The sequence below is a fragment of the Populus alba genome, chromosome 11, assembly GCF_005239225.2.
Source record: "Populus alba chromosome 11, ASM523922v2, whole genome shotgun sequence".
NCBI lineage: Eukaryota > Viridiplantae > Streptophyta > Magnoliopsida > Malpighiales > Salicaceae > Populus > Populus alba.
The window spans coordinates 20586089-20607399 of record NC_133294.1 but is presented as its reverse complement, the minus strand read 5'-3'; the positions used below and the strand labels follow the sequence as shown (position 1 = coordinate 20607399).

General features: G+C 32.7%; 3 protein-coding genes across 3 annotated transcripts; 2 read left to right on the top strand and 1 right to left on the bottom strand.

Moving 5' to 3' along the window:
- Window positions 1–262: 262 nt before the first annotated feature.
- LOC118031497 (protein TRANSPARENT TESTA 1) lies at window positions 263–1240 on the top strand. Its single transcript, XM_035035925.1, has 2 exons — window positions 263–661; window positions 827–1240. The coding sequence occupies exons 1-2, from the start codon at window positions 263–265 to the stop codon at window positions 1238–1240; spliced, it is 813 nt and encodes a 270-aa protein (XP_034891816.1).
- Window positions 1241–5765: 4525 nt separating this feature from the next.
- LOC118031617 (7-deoxyloganetin glucosyltransferase) lies at window positions 5766–7768 on the top strand. The gene is made up of 2 exons (XM_035036093.2): window positions 5766–6442; window positions 6620–7768. Exons 1-2 carry the CDS (start codon window positions 5923–5925, stop codon window positions 7618–7620), a joined length of 1521 nt encoding a protein of 506 aa, XP_034891984.1. The 5' UTR covers window positions 5766–5922; the 3' UTR covers window positions 7621–7768.
- A 2317-nt stretch (window positions 7769–10085) lies between these two features.
- On the bottom strand, window positions 10086–11986 carry LOC118031615 (7-deoxyloganetin glucosyltransferase-like). Its single transcript, XM_035036092.2, has 2 exons — window positions 11345–11986; window positions 10086–11174 (listed from the first exon to the last, which is right to left on the bottom strand). Exons 1-2 carry the CDS (start codon window positions 11859–11861, stop codon window positions 10237–10239), a joined length of 1455 nt encoding a protein of 484 aa, XP_034891983.1. The 5' UTR covers window positions 11862–11986; the 3' UTR covers window positions 10086–10236.
- Between the last annotated feature and the right edge of the window lie 9325 nt (window positions 11987–21311).

Below are 21311 nucleotides of genomic sequence, written 5' to 3'. Positions count from 1 at the left end.
AATTAAGCTGGCATGGGCCACAGAAATTAAGGTATTTCCTTTCCATTCCAAATGTAGATAAGCAAAACAATCAGGATAGATTTATGAGCTCGTTGGCAAACGTTGTTTTCATTCAACCACATTATTCTCCAGCCACCCCGCCTCTATTCTCACGCTCATGATCACCAGTCAAGCATGTTTGCATTGACCTCATTATAAAAACCTAAGTAAACCAAGTAGACATTATGTACCCATTCATGTTAGTTAGCTTTGCTCTTCTAGGATGGAGCCTTCAGATGTTTCAATCAATTCTTGTCTCATAGCTTCTTCCTCTACTAACCACAATGATATCGAGCCACTCGATCTCTTTCCAGGCACTGGTCATAGTTCTCGCCGCCCTATCCCATTTCTGAACTCCCTGATCAATTCTCCAGAGGCACCATTCAGTGAAAATCCCAAAGCAATTGGCGATGAAGACATGGATGCAGATGTTACGATGGCCTTGCGGATTGGCCTTCCTGATTATTCCGGCTATAGCTCCATTAATCAAAATGTCAAGGGAAATGTCAATGTAACTGCTAAACAATACTGGATACCAACTCCTGAGCAAATACTCATCGGCTTTACTCATTTTTCTTGCCATCTCTGCTTCAAGACCTTCAACCGCTACAACAATCTTCAGGTTCAAGTCACATGCATGCTAATTAATTAGATCTTGTATATCCAGTACATGTTTCGATGGTTTTGTTCTTAAATTTAAAAAAAGAAGTATTGCAACATTCTTGTTTCTTAATTTAACATTTCATTTTGCTCGTATTCTTGCCGCATCGCACGATTTCTGTGGCAGATGCACTTGTGGGGTCATGGATCACAGTATCGTAGAGGACCTGAATCACTGAAGGGAACACAACCACGGGCTATGTTAGGCATTCCATGCTACTGCTGCGCCGTAGGGTGCAAGAACAATATCGAACACCCAAGAGCAAAGCCCCTGAAAGATTTTCGAACATTGCAAACACATTATAAGAGGAAGCATGGACTTAAACCGTTCATGTGTCGCAAGTGTGGAAAATTCTTGGCTGTGAAAGGCGACTGGCGAACCCACGAGAAAAACTGTGGCAAGCGTTGGCTTTGTGTGTGTGGCTCTGACTTTAAGCATAAGAGATCACTCAAAGATCACATCAAATCATTTGGCTTAGGCCACGGTCCCTTTCCTACTTCTTTTGATGGCTTCATCTCTTCCTATTTAAAATATTTGTGACGAACTGCATGCTAGGTGCATATATTAAGGGTCCATCTTTACTATATTAATCTAATGTACCTCAAATAGGCCAGTAACTAAATCTGTTCGGCAATGGCAACCTTTTTTACCCTCTCATGATATTGGTTTTTGCTGTCTAAGAAAAAATTAAGTCAAGTTTCCTTTTGCCCTTGTTGCCTCAATGTGGTGGGAAGGGTGATCTTTCAATTTAGCTTGACATCTCTGTTTTTGTGTGGAGGCAAAGCTACATGCTAAGGCTGATGCTCCGTCTCTCTGTCTGTTTCATGTGGTTCTCTTGGCCTCTCCCTCTTCCTTCTGTTTCTGCTGCAAAATCTGTTTGTTTTTTGCAGATTTGTAACTTCTCCTTCCCGCCATCTCTTGGCGTTTTAATACATCACTCTAGTTATCAAAAAAATAATAAAAAAAATTGGAATGACATGGGTAGCCATATCACATACGCTTAAAAATGTGTTTGAAATCACTTGAGTCCTGACTCAGCGGTTGAAGGAACTTGTTTTCTTTTTCTGTATTTTGAATTCAAACCTCACCATGCACGCCTGTCACCCCCGTGATGCCTTACATGCTTACTGGGTTTGCAAGATGTTCAATAAGTCATGGGATTAGTCGTGGTGCATGCAAGCTGACTCGAACACTCACGTAAATAAAAAAATAAAAAAAAAATGTTTGACACCCTAAGTTGCTAACAATCACTATTTCCTTTCAGGAATCGGGACAGGGTGATTAGTAATCGAAGGGTTAAGAATCTGCAACCAACACTACTCGTTAGACAAAAAACAGTCGAAGTTTCATTCTTTAGATTCGAATTGTTTTATAGTGTATATGGACATTTCTATTTCCTAGCTATAGATTGCATTTGAGAATTTGGCAGTGATTAACGCATCAAGGTATTATCATATGAAGTCTTCAACTAAAAGTGTTAAGGACACGAAAGTGGAATTCAAATTTATTAAAAATACTAAACATTCAAATATTTAATATTTTTTTTATTCATTCAACTCTCTTAAAATTCTGAATACATTAACATTTATATTATTACAGCATTTAACTATCATATAATCTAATAAAAATTCTAATATTTAAATAGTTAAATAAAAATTCTAAATAAATTTTTTTTTATATCAAAGATACCTATTTATTGTAGGATTATAACTAATATCTAACAATTCATTTCTTAAATGAATGTTTTTAAGCACTTGGTTTAATAATAAGAGACTCTTTTTTAAACAAAGTTTTTTTTTAGTAAAAACATCAAGTAATCTTCTGACCTTCATAAAGGACCCAATATAATGTACTTAATGAATATATTAGTGACTGGTTCTTCACTTTTGAAATAAAGGACTCTGGTGGATGTTTTTCTCTTTAATTGACTTAATAAGACTCCTAAATTTTTTCAACCCTTTCATTTTGATTCTTGATCTTTTAATTCTTCAAATTCTAGCCAATTTCAACCATTTAATTCTTCTTTAATAATATCCCTAATTGTCCTTCAAAAAAAATTATTCATGACCATTTTGTACATGCTCAGGCTTAGTCATTGCTTTTTGAATTTCATTGTTTGTCCAACTTTATCCCTACATGTATTTTTCTTTTCTATATTATTTTTTTATATTTTGATCATTTTTTAATAAATATTATATATTTTTTTAAGAATTTATCAAATTTTATGTGCAAAATATTTTAATATAATTGTTTGTTTTTTACAAGGGGATAAATATTTTTTTATTTCTTAATATAATTAACACTTAAACATATTAATCAATAACTAAATGAATTTTTCAAAATAAATTATACTTAATAGAATCTTAATTTGATTAATACTAAGAATTCTCTTAAGAAATACACCACCAAGCCCTTCAACATACTATTCACATTTCAAGGCTATGAAAATATTTATTGGGCATCTAGTAATTATTTTGTTAATTAATTACAACTCTATATACAGAGAATCTGTCAATTCTCACGGCATCTTGTCGACATGACCCTTCATATATATTTTTTAAAAAAAATATTTTGTAATTTTATAGATTGCAACACTAAAGTTAACATGGAGTATCCATTCCCAAGAAAACTCATTCACCTATTCGATGCATCGGTCTTGAGTTTTGTGTCATGTTAATGGCATATTAATAACTAATTAATGTCTAGATTAATCGTCCACAGTAAATGTCACCTAATAAAACTCTACTTTTTTTATTATTATTAATATAAATATTCGATCTAGCTTTGATAAATCTTAATTAATTTCGCAATACCTTCACTAATAAAAACTCTACTTTGATTAATACTAAGTTTTCTCTCAAGAAATACATTACAGTCCCCTTCAACACCTTTTATATTTTGAAATTATGAAAAGATTTAACGGGCATCTCTAACAGTTACTTTGTTATTTGTTAGTAGATTTAAATATAAAAAATCCTAAACTCTCATGCAGATTTGACAAATCAATTTAGGATTCAAAGAACACTAAGTGTGTTAAATTAATAATAATTTCATCAATTATCAACTACAATCGTACTCAATAAAATCATTAATTACATTAAATTAACAAATGATTGCCCTAAATACAGTCGGTTTGCATGTTGTTGATTTTTGTTTCTATTGTTGTCATAAATGTGTTTCCTATTATTGTCACGTGGTGCTGCTACGTTGCTGTTGTTGCCGTTGAGTTCTGTTGTTACTTCACTTTCCTTCACCAACTAGATTTGATATCATTGTAGATGTGACGATGGAGTTTGCGATCAGTGGTCTGTTTTTTAGATCTATTAATTAAATGATTTGAGTTTTAGGATTTTTGTGACTTATTTTAAAATTTTAAAATTTTTAGTCAGTAATTCATTATCAAGCTTTTATATTCTTTTGATTTTTTTAAAATATTAGATGTATGATAGGTTTTTTTAACAATATATATAGATTTCTTTAATCGGCAAGGCGTTGCACCAATCCTTCCGTCGAAACGGCCTCCGTTCTCTAGTCAACCTACCACACTCATCCACGATTACCTATGCCCCTTGTGAACATGGCACGTCTAAGTGCCACCACTTGATGAATCTTAAAATTTATCAAAAAACGCCTCTGCGATCTCTCTAGATAATAACCAACTTTTCATAAATATATTTTACTTATTTTTAATTTTTTTATTAAATGGAAGCATTAAATCATTATCCAGATGACCAGTGTCCTCCAGCCGGCTATGCATTAAACAGAAAGGACTGGAGCATATCTTATTGAAGTTTGCGAATCTTTTCTGGTTTGGTCATTACCGCAAGTGACAAAACTTTTCTGGTTTGGTCGGGGAGCAATCCACGGGTGTTCACACATCAAACACGTCATGAGCTTACAATTTTTTTCATTATAGAAAAAATTGTTTTATTTGTTAACATGCAATACTATCAAACTTTATAATGTCCGGAACAATAAATAAATACCTTTAATTAAATCCAAGCACTGGAGCTTGTTTTCTATTAGGACAGGCAAGCAAGCTCATCTTTTTAGCTCTGATGCATCCTTTTTTAAAAAGGTTTTTATCAATATATTTTTTATTTTTATTGAAGTGCACTATAAAAAAAAATACTTTACATGATATTTCAATTATTATTTAATTTTTTCCTGATTTTAAATATTATTTTAGGTTTTTATGGGAATATTAACTATTGTTTTTTAAAATTATTATGTACCTGATCATATGCAAAAACAAGAAATAAAAACTCACTCATTTATATTCAATAAAAAAAAATGTGTAAGTTTTTAATTGATTTTTGACCTGATTTTATCATATTTATTAATTTTTTTTATTTCAATCACACACAAAATATGAAGATTATTTTAATATTTATTTAAACTTGCTTCTGAAATCATGACAAGTTTTTATTTTAAAAATAGTGTTTACAATAAAAAAAATGTTTTTATTAAAATAACAAAGAGATGCATCAATAAAAATAATTAAAGTTAAGATTGAAAAAATATACCTCAATAATTTCAGTTGTTGTCTTTTGTAGTATCTTTTTATATAACCATGTAATTAAATAAAAAATAAATTTTAAAATATAAGATTATTAAACTGAGGCAGCATCATGGCCTAGGTCATTAGTTGAATAATTTAATCTAGTTTTACTTGGATCTATTTAAAAAGTCATCATTCCAATTATTTTATAAAAAAAACATTAAATTATCATTGAATAACTTTCAATTTAATTTAAAACTCAATTCAATCCAAAGATGATAAGCTTTGTTTAATTTAATAATATTATAGAAGAACCTGTTCAACAAACTAGTTTTCTTTAAATTACCAAACGAAGAAAATAGAATTTAAATTTAAATTTTAAGATCTCAAGATAGAAACTTGTGAGAAACGAGAAAAAGTTATCCCACGCATAATTCATTATGCTCTCTCATGAAAATTAAATTATTAATCTAATGAATTCCAAAGTTCCAAACAATAGAATATTTAACTACAGCCAAAGAATTACAACTTTTTCCATGGCACCTGTTCTTTTTTTTCTTTTTTTTAATCTTTGAACCATGTGGTGGTGGCATCTAGCCAAGGAACCTTTCCATCACCTGGAAACACAAAATACTGGACAGGAAAATTGTCAAGAGCTGCCTTTCTCTATACATATAATTAACGCACACTCCAAGCAAATTTGCCAAGCAGAAAGGGAAAAATGGTTTCTTTAGCCACTGAAGAATTTCCTCCTCATGTGGTGTGCTTGCCATTCCCAGCCCAAGGCCACATAAATCCAATGCTCAAACTAGCGAAAATTCTTCACCGAAAGGACTTCCATGTCACTTTTGTAAACACGGAATTCAACCATCGACGCCTCCTAAGATCTAGAGGCCTTGACTCCCTCGATGGCCTCCCAACTTTTCGGTTTGAAACAATTCCTGATGGACTCCCACCGTCAGATGCTGACTCCACTCAGCATGTGCCATCTCTCTGCGATTCCACCAAGAAAAGTTGCTTAGCTCCTTTCAGAGACCTTCTATCCAGACTCAATAACACCTCTTCTTCTAAAGTTCCCCCAGTCACCTGTATAGTCTCTGACAGCATCATGAGCTTTACACTCAAAGCTGCTCAGGAACTAGGTATTCCTAACGTTCTTTTCTGGACAGCCAGTGTCTGTGGCTTCATGTCCTATTTGCAATATCGCCCTTTAATTGAAAAGGGCTTCGTGCCTCTTAAAGGTAAAAATTTATTTTTAAAGCTTCCAGCCTGGCTAGATTTTACCACTAACTATATACATATATATGATGACTAATTTTATGTTCACCATTGTAAGTAGATCTCCTGTGTTAGTTATCATATATATATCATATATGATAAAATCATGGTCCTGATATAGCCTTTTGGGTGACATGCAGATGAAAGTTATTTAACAAATGGGTATTTGGACACCGTTATTGATTGGGTTCCTGGTATGGAAGGTATCTCCTTGAAATATTTGCCAAGCTTTCTCAGAACAACAGATCCTGGAGATATAATGCTCAATTTTGCAATTGGAGAGGTGGAGAGTGCTCGAAATGCTTCCGCTGTTATTTTCAACACCTTTGATGACTTGGAGTCAGAGGTCTTAAAGCCTCTTACTTCCACCCTCCCTCATCTCTACACCATCGGTCCTCTTCAGTTACTCGAAAATCAGGACCAAGAAAATGCCTTGAACTCTATAGCATCCAATTTGTGGAAAGAAGATCCTGGTTGTATGGAATGGCTCGATTTTAAAGAACCAGGCTCGGTTGTCTATGTCAACTTTGGTAGTGTCACAGTCATGACCCCGCAACAACTCATTGAATTTGCTTGGGGACTTGCAAACAGCAAGTGCAATTTCTTGTGGGTCATTAGGCCTGATCTCGTTGTTGGTGATTCAGCTATAGTTCCTCCAGAATTTGTGGCTGAAACAAAAGAAAGGGGTCTATTAGCTGGTTGGTGTCCCCAAGAACAAATCCTGCAGCACCCTTCCATCGGAGGGTTCTTGACCCATAGTGGATGGAACTCTACACTAGACAGTTTGTGCGGTGGCGTGCCCATGATTTGTTGGCCTTTCTTTGCAGAGCAACAGACCAATTGTTGGTTCTGTTGTAGCAAGTTAGGCATAGGGATGGAAATAGACAGCGATGTTAAAAGAAATGAAATTGAAAGTCTTGTTAGAGAACTGATGGAGGGAGATCAAGGACAGGTGATGAAGTATAAAGCCAAGGAGTGGAAAAGAAAGGCAGAAGAGGCCACTGCTAGTCCCACTGGGTCATCATGCTTGAATTTGGAGAAAATGATAAACAAAGTGCTTCTTGCTCCGCGAGATAAAATTAATGGAGATGTGATTCTCCCAGGAACAACTGGACTCGGAACCTATGGTACTGAGAGCTAAGGATCAAGACATGGATCCACTTGTGTGCGCGCAATATTTCCTTTTCTTTTCTTTCCTTTATTGTTATGTTGCAAGAAGAAGATCTGTATTCAAGGCAGGCTCCTTCTAAATCAATAAAAGGGTACCATTCTTGTATTTCCGCATAAAATTGGAGTGTGGGGAAGCCTTTCTTGTGATAAAAAATGACTCTGCAAGGTAAGATTATATTCAAATTTGTTTATACTTTTCACGTTTCTAATTTCTTATTATTGCATATAGAAGCAATATTCGTAGACAGGAGAAAACATTTGTTAGAGCAGGCTTCTGGATATAATGTTCCTTCTACTCATTCATGGGCGCTGAAAAAAATATCATGAATCGATTCTGTCTAGATATGAAAGAACTCGCGTATACTCCAACGGCATTGAATGATTATTGCTCCTGGAACAGACATTATTGTGCAACTACATAGGTTTTGCTAATAAATAGTTTCACGATGAGCATTGGTGTTGTTCCTCCTTCCAAGATTGAAAATTCAATCTTTTCCTTTGTAAGAAAACAAAACCCTGAATCACACACATATATTCTCTAGAGCACAAACCCAATAAATTCAAACTTGTGGCCTTGGAGTAGAAGAAAATGAAAATCTACTCATAAGAAAGAAAAAAGAAAATCATTATCAGAAAATTAAAAAATATCGACGGAATATTTCATCAACATATAGTGAAGTTTTTGTCATCATTGAATGCTGATGGAATAGGCGATGAAATACTACTGTCGAAAAATATCTTGTTGGTTTTCTATTCCATATTCAATTCCTTTACTGTTTATTTTGTAGACAAAATTTTTCATTGACTATTTTATTGGTAAGTTGCTACATATTTTGTAAGCTTTTCAAAAAGTTCTAGAATTGACATGAAATTGCCAACGGAAATCTTGACGGAAACACTAATGGAATTTCCTTTCCATTTGCGATTTCATTGAAGATCTTAATTTTTTGTTTTGTATGTCATGATCCCCAAACTAATAATTGCTTGCTCACAATAAACCCACAATCCTAATAAAAAAAAACATCTTTAAAAATTGAGTTACATAATCAAATAAACAATGTGAAGTATATATATAGGTGATACATCACATCAAAGATGCTGAAAAATATATGAAAGTGAAAGGGAAGAAAAAGATCAAGTTCCAAAAATGCTAAAAAAAATATACTCATAACTACACTTAGTTGAGTCCAATACATCATATTTTCCAGTAATAGTTCTACTTTTATATTCTACATCTCAATAACCATTTGTTTTTTAACTTTTTTTTTTCTGGAAAATCTCATCAAAGTTATGTATATATAGCTTAAGCTAAAATTTAACGCCCGCCCTTAATTCATAGGTTGATACCATATGCAAATCATAAACTTAATTCTTATTAGGTACATTACTTGTAACAGCTTCCAACCACACTTAGAGTCACGAGGAGGATGAGTGGAAGTGTCTTTGTTTGGTTCAATGGGCTTTGTTTCCCGCCCACTTCAAACTGCTGGCTGATTACTCAAATCCAGCCCAACCCGTTTGAGTCTTGTTTCTAGGGTAAACGCTAGCAAAGGCGACAATGCAACTGATCGAAGCGGTTCTACAGTGTTCAGAGGGCTTGATTTCAATATTGCCCATGGGCCTTGTGGGTTTCAGCCAGGTGTTTTCATCATCGATTTAAGTCAGGCCAGTTGTCGAAACTTGAAAGTGTAAACATAACTATATCTGAGCCCTACGCCCATATACAGGGAAAAAGACCAAAGTGAAGGCCGTCATAGCCTGCTCCACGCCTAAAGCCGTGGTTATACGGTATTTTCCGTTTCTTCTTCTTGTATTTTTCTTCTTCTTTTCAAAAGTTTGAATGGCCTTGAAATCTAACATGGTGCAATTGTTACATGTGCGTGTTGTCTTTTAACGTTATCCTCCTAGTATTCTGGAACACTCGTTATTTGAATCTTAAACAAGTTAATTTCATTTTGGGGTTTCGATGCATTCTATAAATCATATATTGTTTACAATGCGCTTTTTTTTTCTTTTTTTTTTTTTGTAGAATAGTCAAGGCATACCTCTCTGAAATGTCGACATAAAGAAGTCGTTCCCTCATAATGTACAAAGCGAAGCAGAAAAGAACAGTCAACATGAGGATGCTAAACTTCAAAGACCATAGCTATAAATTAAAATATCAAAAAATCATGACGATAGAGTGATAGTATCTACGACTTTAACTTAACAAATCAAACTCACTTACCTCTGATCATGAGGGGAATTGAGAGAACAAAACAAAGTTGCTAAGATGGCCATGACAATTAATTTTGCTTTTAAAAACCAACGGCAAACTCTTCATCCTTGGGAAGGGACGGCTTAAACGTGGTCGTTCTTATTTGGTCGGCTTCATCATTACTGACTTATATTTTCAATAATGAAAATGAAAGAAAGTAAAATAAATTACTAAAAGTCTCATGTAAAGAAAACAAACGTTCACTTGAGTTGCGTAAAGGTATTACAATAATTATAAGGAGACTTTAAACGAAATTTTCTATTTCAAAAAGAAGAATTTATTCTAAATAGGTAAAGAATTTCCGCTCCAATTAACACCTTAATCAATTAACTAATCTCTTGGAGACAGCAGCACCTTGTTAATCATGTCGTCCAAATTCATGCAAGATGAACCGGTGGAAGTACTAATTGCCTCTTCTGCCATCTTCTTCCACTCCCTGGTTTTCTTTCTCATTTCACTGCCTTTTTCTCCTCCCATCAACTCTCTAACAAGGCTCTCAACTTCACCTCTCTTAACATCACTGTTTATTTCCATGCCTATGCCCCATTCGGTGCAACAAAACCGACAATTGGTTTGCTGTTCAGCAAAGAAAGGCCAACAAATCATAGGCACTCCTCCACAAATACTTTCAATTGTGGAGTTCCATCCGTTATGTGTTAGGAAACCTCCGATGGATGGGTGGCTTAGTACTTGTTCCTGAGAGCACCAACTTGCGAAAAGACCTCTCTCTTTAGTGGCCGACACAAACTCTGGTGGTAACATCGCGGAGTCACCGGCAACAAGGTCAGGCCTGATGACCCACAAAAATGTCTGGTCACTATTTGCAAGTCCCCAAGCAAACTCTGTTAATTGGTCACTTGTCATGACAGTTATGCTTCCAAAATTTACGTAAACAACTGAACCGGGTTCCTTTGAGTCAAGCCACTCTAGACACCCGGATTCTTCTACCCATAGGTTTGATCCGATCAGCTTTAAATCACTATCTGTGACCTGATTCAGGAGCAGGTGAAGGGGACCGATGGAGTATACAGGAGGTAACATTGAAGCAAGAGAAACCAAGCCTTCATGCTCCAAGGCATCATACGTGTTCAAAACAATAGCAGACGCCTTTTTAGCTCTTTCAGTCTCCGCCTTTATAAATTTCAGCATGAAATCTTCAGGATCGGTGGTTCTAACGAAACTTGGGATATCCCTCAGACGGATGCCTTTCATGCCCGGTATCCAGTCTATCACGGAATCCAGGTAACCGTTAGATAAGTAACTTTCATCTGCAAATCAAAAGGAAACAAAAAATTATTACCAAGACGGACTTAATTAATTATTGCTAATAAACTGTAATATTAAAAAAACGGTATATGCTAATTGTTTATTCACTAAAAAGTAAAAGAAATAGGTGAAATAAACTGCGTATATAGTTCATTTGACATTAAAAACAAACCTTTGAGTGGTGTAAGACCCTTCTCGATTAGCTGGCGAAAATGAGCATAAGCCAGAAATCCGCATGCACTTGTTGTCCAAAACAGAACTTCAGGTATACCCAGCTCTTGTGCTGCCTCAAGCGTGAAGCTCATGACTCCGTCAGAAACAATGCAAGTTACAGGAGGAACATTGGATGAAGACGTGTCGTTAAGATTTGTAATGAGGTCTTTGAAAGGAACAATGCATGTTTTGGTGGTGGATTCACATAGTGATGGTATGTCTTGTGTGACATCGTTGCTTGTTGGAGGGAGTCCATCGGGGATAGCTTTGAATTGAAATGAAGGGAGGCCATCAAGAGAGTTGGGGCCTCGAGATCTTAGGATGCGTTCGTGGTTGTACTCTGTGTTGACAAAAGTGATATGGAAGCCTTTGTGATGGAGGAGTTTGGCTAGTTTTAACATGGGGTTTATGTGACCTTGAGCTGGATAGGGAATGCATACTGCATGGGGATTTTCAAGGAAAGCCGTGGAGCCCATTCTCTCTTTTTAGAACTCACAGAAACAACGACAGGCTCTTGCTCTCTGTGTTGAACTCCTCTCACAGCCCAGAAAATAGATTGGGATGAATTTGGCAAGAGAAGTGAGTGGAGTTTTAAAGAGGAAAAACGAAGGTCAAATGCTTCCTGCAAACAATTATATAATTATTTAAGCTCATTTTTCCAGCTGTAATTCAATTCAAGCTTTTGGGCTGTCTTTGGATACAGTGTTAAAAAAAATTAAAATAAAATATTAAAGTAAGATTTAAATAATATCAATAGATAGAATGTTAAAAACGTTTCGAAAGTTGGAATGGATATTAATAGAAAATCAAATCAAATCAATAATTGAATTAAGTAAAATTAAATAATATTATAATTGGGATGTAAAATGAGAAGTGTATGATAAAAGATAATAAATTAATACTAAATTTCAAAATTAATAATTGAAAATTACTTATATATGTATAGAGAGAGAAGACTCTTGAACAAGTGGATGATATATTACATTATTTTATTGGAGACTTCAATTGAGTACTTTGACACGCATGTAGACGCCCTTACGCGTGATCTATTAGAAGACACTTCAACACGCATATGCGAAACATTTTTCTGGAAATGGATTCCTTCATTCAACGCATGACATTTATCTGTAAAGTGGATTTTATATTAGGATATTGCGAAGTCTTTAATATTCGCTGTCCTGTGACTGACGCTAGCTCTTGCGACCTTTGCCAGGTCCTGCCGAAGTGAATGAAAGTCCTACCACGGAGGTTTTATTTATTTATTTATTATTAAGATGTTTACGGAACAATTACATATCATCCACTCTTCTTTAAAAAGTTTGCTGATATTAAATATCATCCCACAGTGTGATTGTTTTTTCAGTCTTTTACGTTAACTGTGAACCACAATTGCAATTGGTTTACCATAAAAACTGAGTTTTGGCCTCCTAAAAAAATTGAGTTGTCAAAAGATTCATCCTTCTTACCATTTGTAAGAAAAAAAAAATATTATATTATTTTATCCCAACACTTTACACATATTTTTTATTATATATATTGTTTATCAAACATATATATATAAATCATATTAATAACAACTTAAAATAATTTTTCTAAACTGTTTTTTTAAATCACAACCATAAAATATCTAAAAAATAAAGTTATCTGGAAAACAAACACACTGTATCTTTATCCTAGAAGCACTTACGAAGTCAGATAGATTTGGGTTTTAATGGATATTTTTGGTTTTTTTAAAATTGTTTTAAAAATAATCAATAACTTACTAGCTTGAAGGGAAAAAAAAAAGTATTAGTATTCATATTCACTTCTTCTTTTCGCTTCCTTTTTTTTCCCCACCCTTTTCTGCAAATTTTTCAATGGGCATTTGTAACAAGGGAACACGGCAAAAGACACTGAACCGTCTCGAAGAAAAAATTCACCTACCCCGTTGAAATAAACGTCTGAATAATTTTTATCCCTTTGTCACTGTTTTAATTTAGTTGGCATTTAACTTAATGTTGATGGGTCCAGGTCCATGAAGCAAGGACGGTGATAAAATGATACAAACAAATGATTTAGCATGATGATTATAAGTGTACTGATTCAGATGAGGATATATAAAAAACAAATGAAAAGAAAAGAAAAGAAAGGTTTACTAGCTGAATCTATATCATCTTAAGGATTATTAAGTTTTAGACATGATTAATCTTGAGGGATACAATTAAATTATTTAAATTTTAGGTTTATTTTCTATAAATTACTAGTTTGAGTCCCACAAATCTCAAAACTACTTGAAAGTTACGTGATTGTTAATTTCAGAGCCTATGAGATTAGTCAAAATATACGCAAGCTGACCCAAACACCTATATTAAAAAAAAAATTAGACATGATTTGTTTATTTGAGAAACCATCATTAAAGGGATCCAATATAGACATTAACTCAATATAATACCTAAGATTGATAAAATACTAGGCTTATATTATATGAGTTTAACTTGTTTTTCAGACTTGATATTTCTAGGTTTAGTTATACATTAATTTCAAGTGTAAATAAATTTAATAAGATATCAAACCAAACACTATTAAGCTTAGCTGTGCACGATACTCAATTGCATAGGGGTGTTGGAACATGCCCGGCATAACATCTTTAGGACTCGGCTATGTATTCAACCTAAATGCTTATGGATCTGACATAAAGAAGTCGTTCCCTCATAATGTACAAAGCGAAGCAGAAAAGAACAGTCAAATGACGATGCTAAACTTCAAAGACCATAGCTATAAATTAAAAATATATATATATATATAAAAAATACATGATGTTAGAGTGACAGTGTTGGAGGCGAATAGGACAAACTCAGCCTCCTGTAATCATGGATATGATATTAAATTCTTGTTTGTTTTATATTTTAAAAATATTTTTTAAAATATTTAAATTATTTTTTATTTTTTTATTTACTTTAAATTAATATTTTTTATTATTTTCAAATATTTTAATATACTTCTTAAAAACTAAAAAATATTATTTTAATATATTTTTTAAATAAAAAATATTTTAAAAAAACAATTACATCTTCTGTTTTTAAATCAACCAATCAAATTCACTTTCCTCTCATGAGCGGAATTGAGAGAACAAAACAAAGTTTAGCCATGACAATTTTGCTTTTAAAAGCCAACGGCTATTTTTCCTTCGGAAGGGGCCGACTTAGACTTGGTCATTTTTGTTTGGTCGGCTTCATCATTATTATTTATTGATTTATATTTTTAAACTGGTCTAAATTAAATAATAATAATAGTAATAATAGTAATAAATATTTGTTCAATATTTCATTTATTTAAATTAAACCGTTTCTTATGTTTGTTTTACATTGAAAAGTCTTGGCAACGTGTCTTCATTATTCATGGTTCATGTAATGAATTCAAAAACAATTAACTATTTTACCATTAAAACTTGTAAAAACTTAGAGCTCAAATTACTTAATAGTTTTAAGACCCGGTCAGGTTCAAGATTCGGGTTTTAGGTTTTGACATGATTAGCCGGTTCAGTTTTTAAAAAAAATAATCAAAACAACATCCTTTTAGTTAAAAAAATAAAAGTTAGCGTGTTTGAAATCAGATCTTGATCGAGTTTTGCCGGGTTACCATATCACACCGGGTTTTTTCTTTCGCTGTTTTTTTTCAACCCGGTTCAGTTCCAGCCACGGGTCCCGGGTCGATCCGCCGGGCCAGACTGGGTTTCAAAACTATGAATTATGTAAATAGGATTCGAAAAACCTACCGCTAAAAATCAATTTTAATTACTAAAAAATATTTTTTGACCGATATTAATCCAATGGATCAAGTTTTGACTTAAAATAGCCTAAAACTCATTTTCTACCCTGATCGACACAGTTCGACCCGTATTGACCTGGTGAACTCGGTTTTGACCCTGAAATTCATTTTTATCTTGATCGACATGGTTTGACCCAATAGACTTGGTTTTGACCGAAAATAACGGTTTTGACCCTTATTGACCCAATAGACTTGGTTTTTATGGAGAAAGACAGTTGACTTGAGAAAAATATATTTTTGAATTTTAAAATTTTTCTTTTTTTTTAGATTTTCATTAATAAAAATAGAAATAAAATAACATTTAAGAAAAATTTGAAGAATCCAAAATTGAGTTATTACAATCATGAGAGAAGCTTTCTCACAAATGATGCAAGTTGATGGATGGCTTTTGGTTTGGTTTTGATGAACAATTCTTCTTTTCTTTTCTTTTCTTTTTTTTCGCTTTCTTCCATCCCCTCCTTAATTTTTGTTTTTAGATCTCTTCAAAAGAGTAAAGTTGGCTGTCAATTTTTTTGGATGTTAAATTTGATCATAATTATTTTGATTGTTGTTATTATTATTATTATTAATTTTATTATTCAATACTGGTTTGCTTGACAATCGGGGTTCATAATTTTTTTTGTTTGCTTTTCATGATGTTATCTTAATCTTATGATCTATGTCACAAATATAGCGAGGGGTTCACCCAAGTTTACCTCAAATGTGGTTTTTTTTTTTCTTTTGTTGATTGATTTATTTTTTAAATTTCAATCTTCTCTATTTTGAGGTTAGGAATTGAGCTTTTTTATTTGTGTTTTTTTGGGTTATCTCAATCTAGGTCACGGGTTTTACAAGCCAACTCAAGTTTATTTGGGCCAAGTTTATTTTTATTGTTATAATTATTATTTTTTTAATTTTACTCTTCAACATTGGGTTGTTTGGAGACTGAATTTTATAAATTTTTTTTTGATTTGTTTTCTATAGAGATATCCAGCTAGTTAATTCAGGTTGACTCAGATTTTTTTATGTCTTTTTTAAGAATCAATTTTTTTTCATTTTCAACCTTTAATATTTTGTATATCCTTAGATTAATTAAAAAATATATTTCAAATATTATTTTATTAAATTTAATTTAATTTTTACTTTGTTATGAAATAAGATTATTGAATTCTTTTTAAAATATTAACAATTTTTTATTTTTTATGTATGTGATTATAATCAATTTTCTCTTGTTTAATTCAATTGATATTATAACGGTTGCATGTTTTTGTTATCATATCATCACGGTTGCATGTTGTTTTAATGAAATGAATTCATTTTATGCAGTCAGGTTTATCACTTGAGTTGCAGATTTTTTTTGCTTTTAGAAAACACTCTAGCAACGTATGATTATTCTATTTCTACATTAAAAAACTAATTTTGGTTCGGATAGTTGCACAACGCGGGCCACCAATGTAACACCCCAGAATTTTAGTGTGAATTTTTTTCTTTCTAGTTGTGGTGTCCATGAAATAGGGGATTTCTTTTTTAACATAAGGACAACTTCAATTTACCTTCCTTCCGTCAAAGTTCATTAATAATTATCAAAATATATAATTTATATTCTTACATTGATGATTTTATAACACTTTTTAACTTTCAAGCATTTAAATTATTTCATAAACTTTAGCAAAAAAAAAATACAAGAATCTATCCAACATTAAAAAAATAGATAACTTGATAACTTCTTAGGAGAACTCAAGCTTTTAAGAGAAATATTTGTCAAACACACAAAGTCTTAAAATTTATAATCAATATTTATGTCATCATTTTCACTAACATTAACAACCATATAACAAAAACTATTTTGCTAATCTTTTTATAAACAAAATAAAACTAAGATGTTTTCCGTATAATACATACTTCTCATCAACTTTTGATGAACTCTCATTTTATCATATTATGTATTGACAATTGAAGTCGTTCTCATAAAAACTCCTTGATTTACAATTCACTCTTTAACTCATCTCAACACAAATTGACACTTACATTTTAAAAAAATAATCAGATTCATTACATATCTTATTTCACCTAACAAATGAATTTAATTAGATCATTATTTCATCTCGCAATCACTATTATAACCTAATTTTTTATCCCTTAAATTCTTTTAGCTCTCCTTTGCACCAGCACACAGATTCTCTGCGTTGGTGGCTTCCAGCAGAAGAGCAACATCAATGCTAGACAGTAGAAGCATGAGTTGTTATCTAATGAAAACAGCCCAGTCGAAGCCGAGAGCAGAAGTTTCAATTCATCCTCACGGAAACCGAGAAGCCCTATCTCCTTGTTCCAGCCGAAAGCCACAGTAGCTTAATCTTTAACCGTGAGGAACAGCAGCAACAATGCCATGGGAAACCACCTGTTCTTCACCGCCATTGGACTAGAGGTTGTTGATTTCGTTATCATGATTTTCTCAAAGCTTTCCCAAGTAATCAATTTCGGAAAATAAAGTCTCTTCTTTTGGGAGCCACGACTTCCAGGCTGTTACTGCCTTGATAGGTATAGTTTTCTTTCCATCATATTTCACTGCTATTGTACGCTTTTTTTTCTTTTTTTTCTTAAGCCCAGTCCCCTTTTCTATTTGACCAAAGCCTGAGTCCATTGTGGACTTGGGCTTGCTTTCGTTGGATTTGATTTTATGTATGAGCTTTGGGCCAAGGTTAAGAATCCTAGTCTACATGACTGGGCTGAACCTTTTAAAACTAAAACTATCGTTGTCCAGTTCAATGACCCTGACGACATGCCATTGTTAATGCAAGCAAGATTACTGGTTTCATGTCATGTGCATTATTAGTAAGCCCACTTTTGCTGCAATGACTTACGGTCTTGAAAAGAAGGCAACTAGTGCTGGTGTGAGGCATGGGCATTTTTTATTGGGTGGTGTTACTTTTGATGTCTCCCTCCCTACTATTGAACACCATTGTTAAAAAATTAAATTTGAAACAATTAAAAAGTTTAAAAAACAAAAACATTTGTTTTGTTTTGAATAATAAAGAGTGATTGATCAGTTTTTCAACAAGCATCATCAACATACAAGTCTTTTACATGTGAAAGGTAACAGAGAATGAAATAATCTGCAGGGCGATGCTGCAGGAAATTATGATAGTTGATAGTTTATAAAAGCCTCAAAAAGACAATCTCAGCAACCAATAAAAGCGTAGAGACAAGATCTTAAGTCGCTATGTTTCAATGGAAGGAACAAGGGAAAAATAAAAGATTGTTTCTTTGTATATAATAACAGCAAGAGTCCTGTAAAAAACAGTAGTGTAGCTGTGGTAAATACGGGAGAGCACTGAACTGGATCTTCAAGGTAATTGGATAGCTGAAAATCGTGAATGTATACAATTAAAGACCATCAGAGATTCATCAAGAAAATCATGAGATGTGCCAATCATCTTTGTTTAGAGCTGAAGCGATCGAGGGTGATAAAGACCACATAACGTAAAACATTTTATGATTCATGTGGGCATCATCCCAAGGCGACCAAGGGAGCTGCACGGTAACAGAATACAATAATATTATCCCTAGAATCTAATAGCTAGAAATTAAAAAGCTTAGTGGATGTTCTTAATAAACATTTTTTCTGTTTTTCATGCATGTGTATACTTAATAGTATATGAATTTCAAAATCACCTAAAAGCTTTGACTGAAAAGCTGCTTGGGCAACGTTTTAGATTCTTTTTTGTATATTAACTACTTCAAAGTTATTTACAATTAAAGTTTCCAGGTTGAAACCGGAAGAAAGCTAGGCAGAACGGTATTTTACAAATCAGCGACAGCGTGCTCTGTTCACATTTCTACGGGGTAATGGTCTACGGTAGTGTTGAAATATTTTGATAAGCCAATTCATAATTAGACTCTCGTTAATTAAATCAATAACTTTATATATAAAAAAAGGTATAATAATATTTTTAAAAGATAAATTTTGAAAATTTATATAATGAAAGTATTAAAAATGAAAAGATTATAAACTTTAAATTTAAAGAATTTATAGTGTATTTATAATTCACGAATCTTGTTATTTTGTGAAAAATTAGGGTTAAACTATAAATTTATTTTGTGATATTTTAAATTATATTTTACTCAAAATAATACATATTAGATTGATATAAAATATTGAAAGATCCGCGTGGAATTCTAGAAAAAATTTTCAAGAAAATGTTTGCTCGAGCTCATTAAAAAAAAAAATTAATTTAAACATATTATCTATACCCAAATATATTAGATTTGAATGCACACTCCAGCTCGAGCATGTTGTACTGAGAAGTGTACCCAAGACTAAAGATATTGGGATGCATGCCCAACAACCCCTTGTTAGCGTTCATTTAGCACGTTGTATGTTGGGCATATCATGCTATGTTGAGCGTGATAACACGCTCATATAGGCATGCACCCATCACAACATAGGTTTGGGCATGGTGCATCTTGGTAGTAATTGGATTCAACCATGATAGCTCTAGTTGAAAAAAATTGAATTTTTTTGATGTTTTGGGGTTTTTCATAAGGATTTTTAGGCTATAGATGAATTTATATCCGCTTTAATGTTAGTCATCAATGGAATCTCTCATTAAAAATTATTTAATTCTTGATTTGCTTCTAGAACCTCTCATGGGTCTTGGTTTGAAGAAATTAAAGAGTGGACTGATATTTTCTGGAAAGTGTAGAAGGATGCCATAGCTTGACGTGTGTGTGATTCTCTAATTTGTATAATTTAGTACGAATTGGCAGGCAATATGAACACTCGGAAAAATGGTTTTATAATTCTCAAATGCAGCTATGTTGATACTATAATTTTGAAATTTGGTCAATTCTGTCAAGTTAACAAGGGATTGAAATCAAGTCATGTTAAAAAAAAAAAATTTAGTATAACCCAGCAGACCCGATCAAAAACTCGATTACAAGCTATTGATTTTTATTTTTTTAATAAAATAATATTAATTTGGATGATCTAGTAACCTAATCAAAACTCAAAATCTAAATTTTATACTAAATCAAGTCTAAAAATTATGGTTGAAACAATATATGATAATAATCAACTTGAGATGTTTTTTCAATAACTATCCTAGAAGAGAAAAATTCGATGTTCATGGCTGTAGGAATCAAATTCAGGAAAAAACATATGGTGTCTGTCATGTAAAAGATTTGTATAATGCTAAACAGTATCAACTCCTCTAAGTTATTGGTCGTTCTTAGATAATTTTGTTTTTTTTTTTTTTATCATCAGTTATTAACAAATTATTTGATTTGATTAGTCACCCATCAATTCAAGTTAATAATGATTGCTGACACGTGTTATAATTTAACGCATTAACTTTTTTAAAGTGAGGTTATATGTATGCATGTCACACAACTACTGGTTGTTAATAATTTGAGTTACTAGATGCATTAAATCAAATTAAACAATTCGTAGTCCACTCTTTGTTTCCAAAACTTATCTAATTGCTAGCCAATAATATGTTAGCATGGCACTCAATGCTTGAAGTCAAAGGAAGGAGGGAACCGGCGGAAGCAAGAATAGATGAAGTTTTAGATTTATTTTTTAATAATTATAAGTTTGATTTTTTTAAGAATTATTGAAGACTATATAATAGTTAATTTTAAAAAATTTATAAAATTAATTAAAATAAATACAAGGCCCGAGCACTAATATTAATTAAAAAAAAAAAACATATCACGTTTGGCTGGATTATTCAACAAAAGAGTATACATGCAAATAATTTTACTTGGAAAACAATAAGCTGTCACCAATATTGATGGCAAGATGAAATAGAAAGGGGCTTTCCTCATTCATTAAAAGAAATCGAAATTTGCTTTAGCAAATATGTGGACAGCTACAGCCATGTAATTATAGGAGACAAGAGGAATCGGGGATGGCTAGAAAATCAAGTCAAAGATGTTGCAGATGAACACTAGCCTTATCTCCACGCTAATTAAGATATGTGTTTAGATTCCAGATATTCTTGTAGCTTTAAGTTAGCAAAGATGTCACTGCGCACTCGTGCAGCTATAAAATTAAGAAGCATGGAGCACTAATTAACTTAATTATTAGCTAATAATGTCTGCTAGTATGAAACAAGGCAGATGCGATGCAGCCAGTGAAG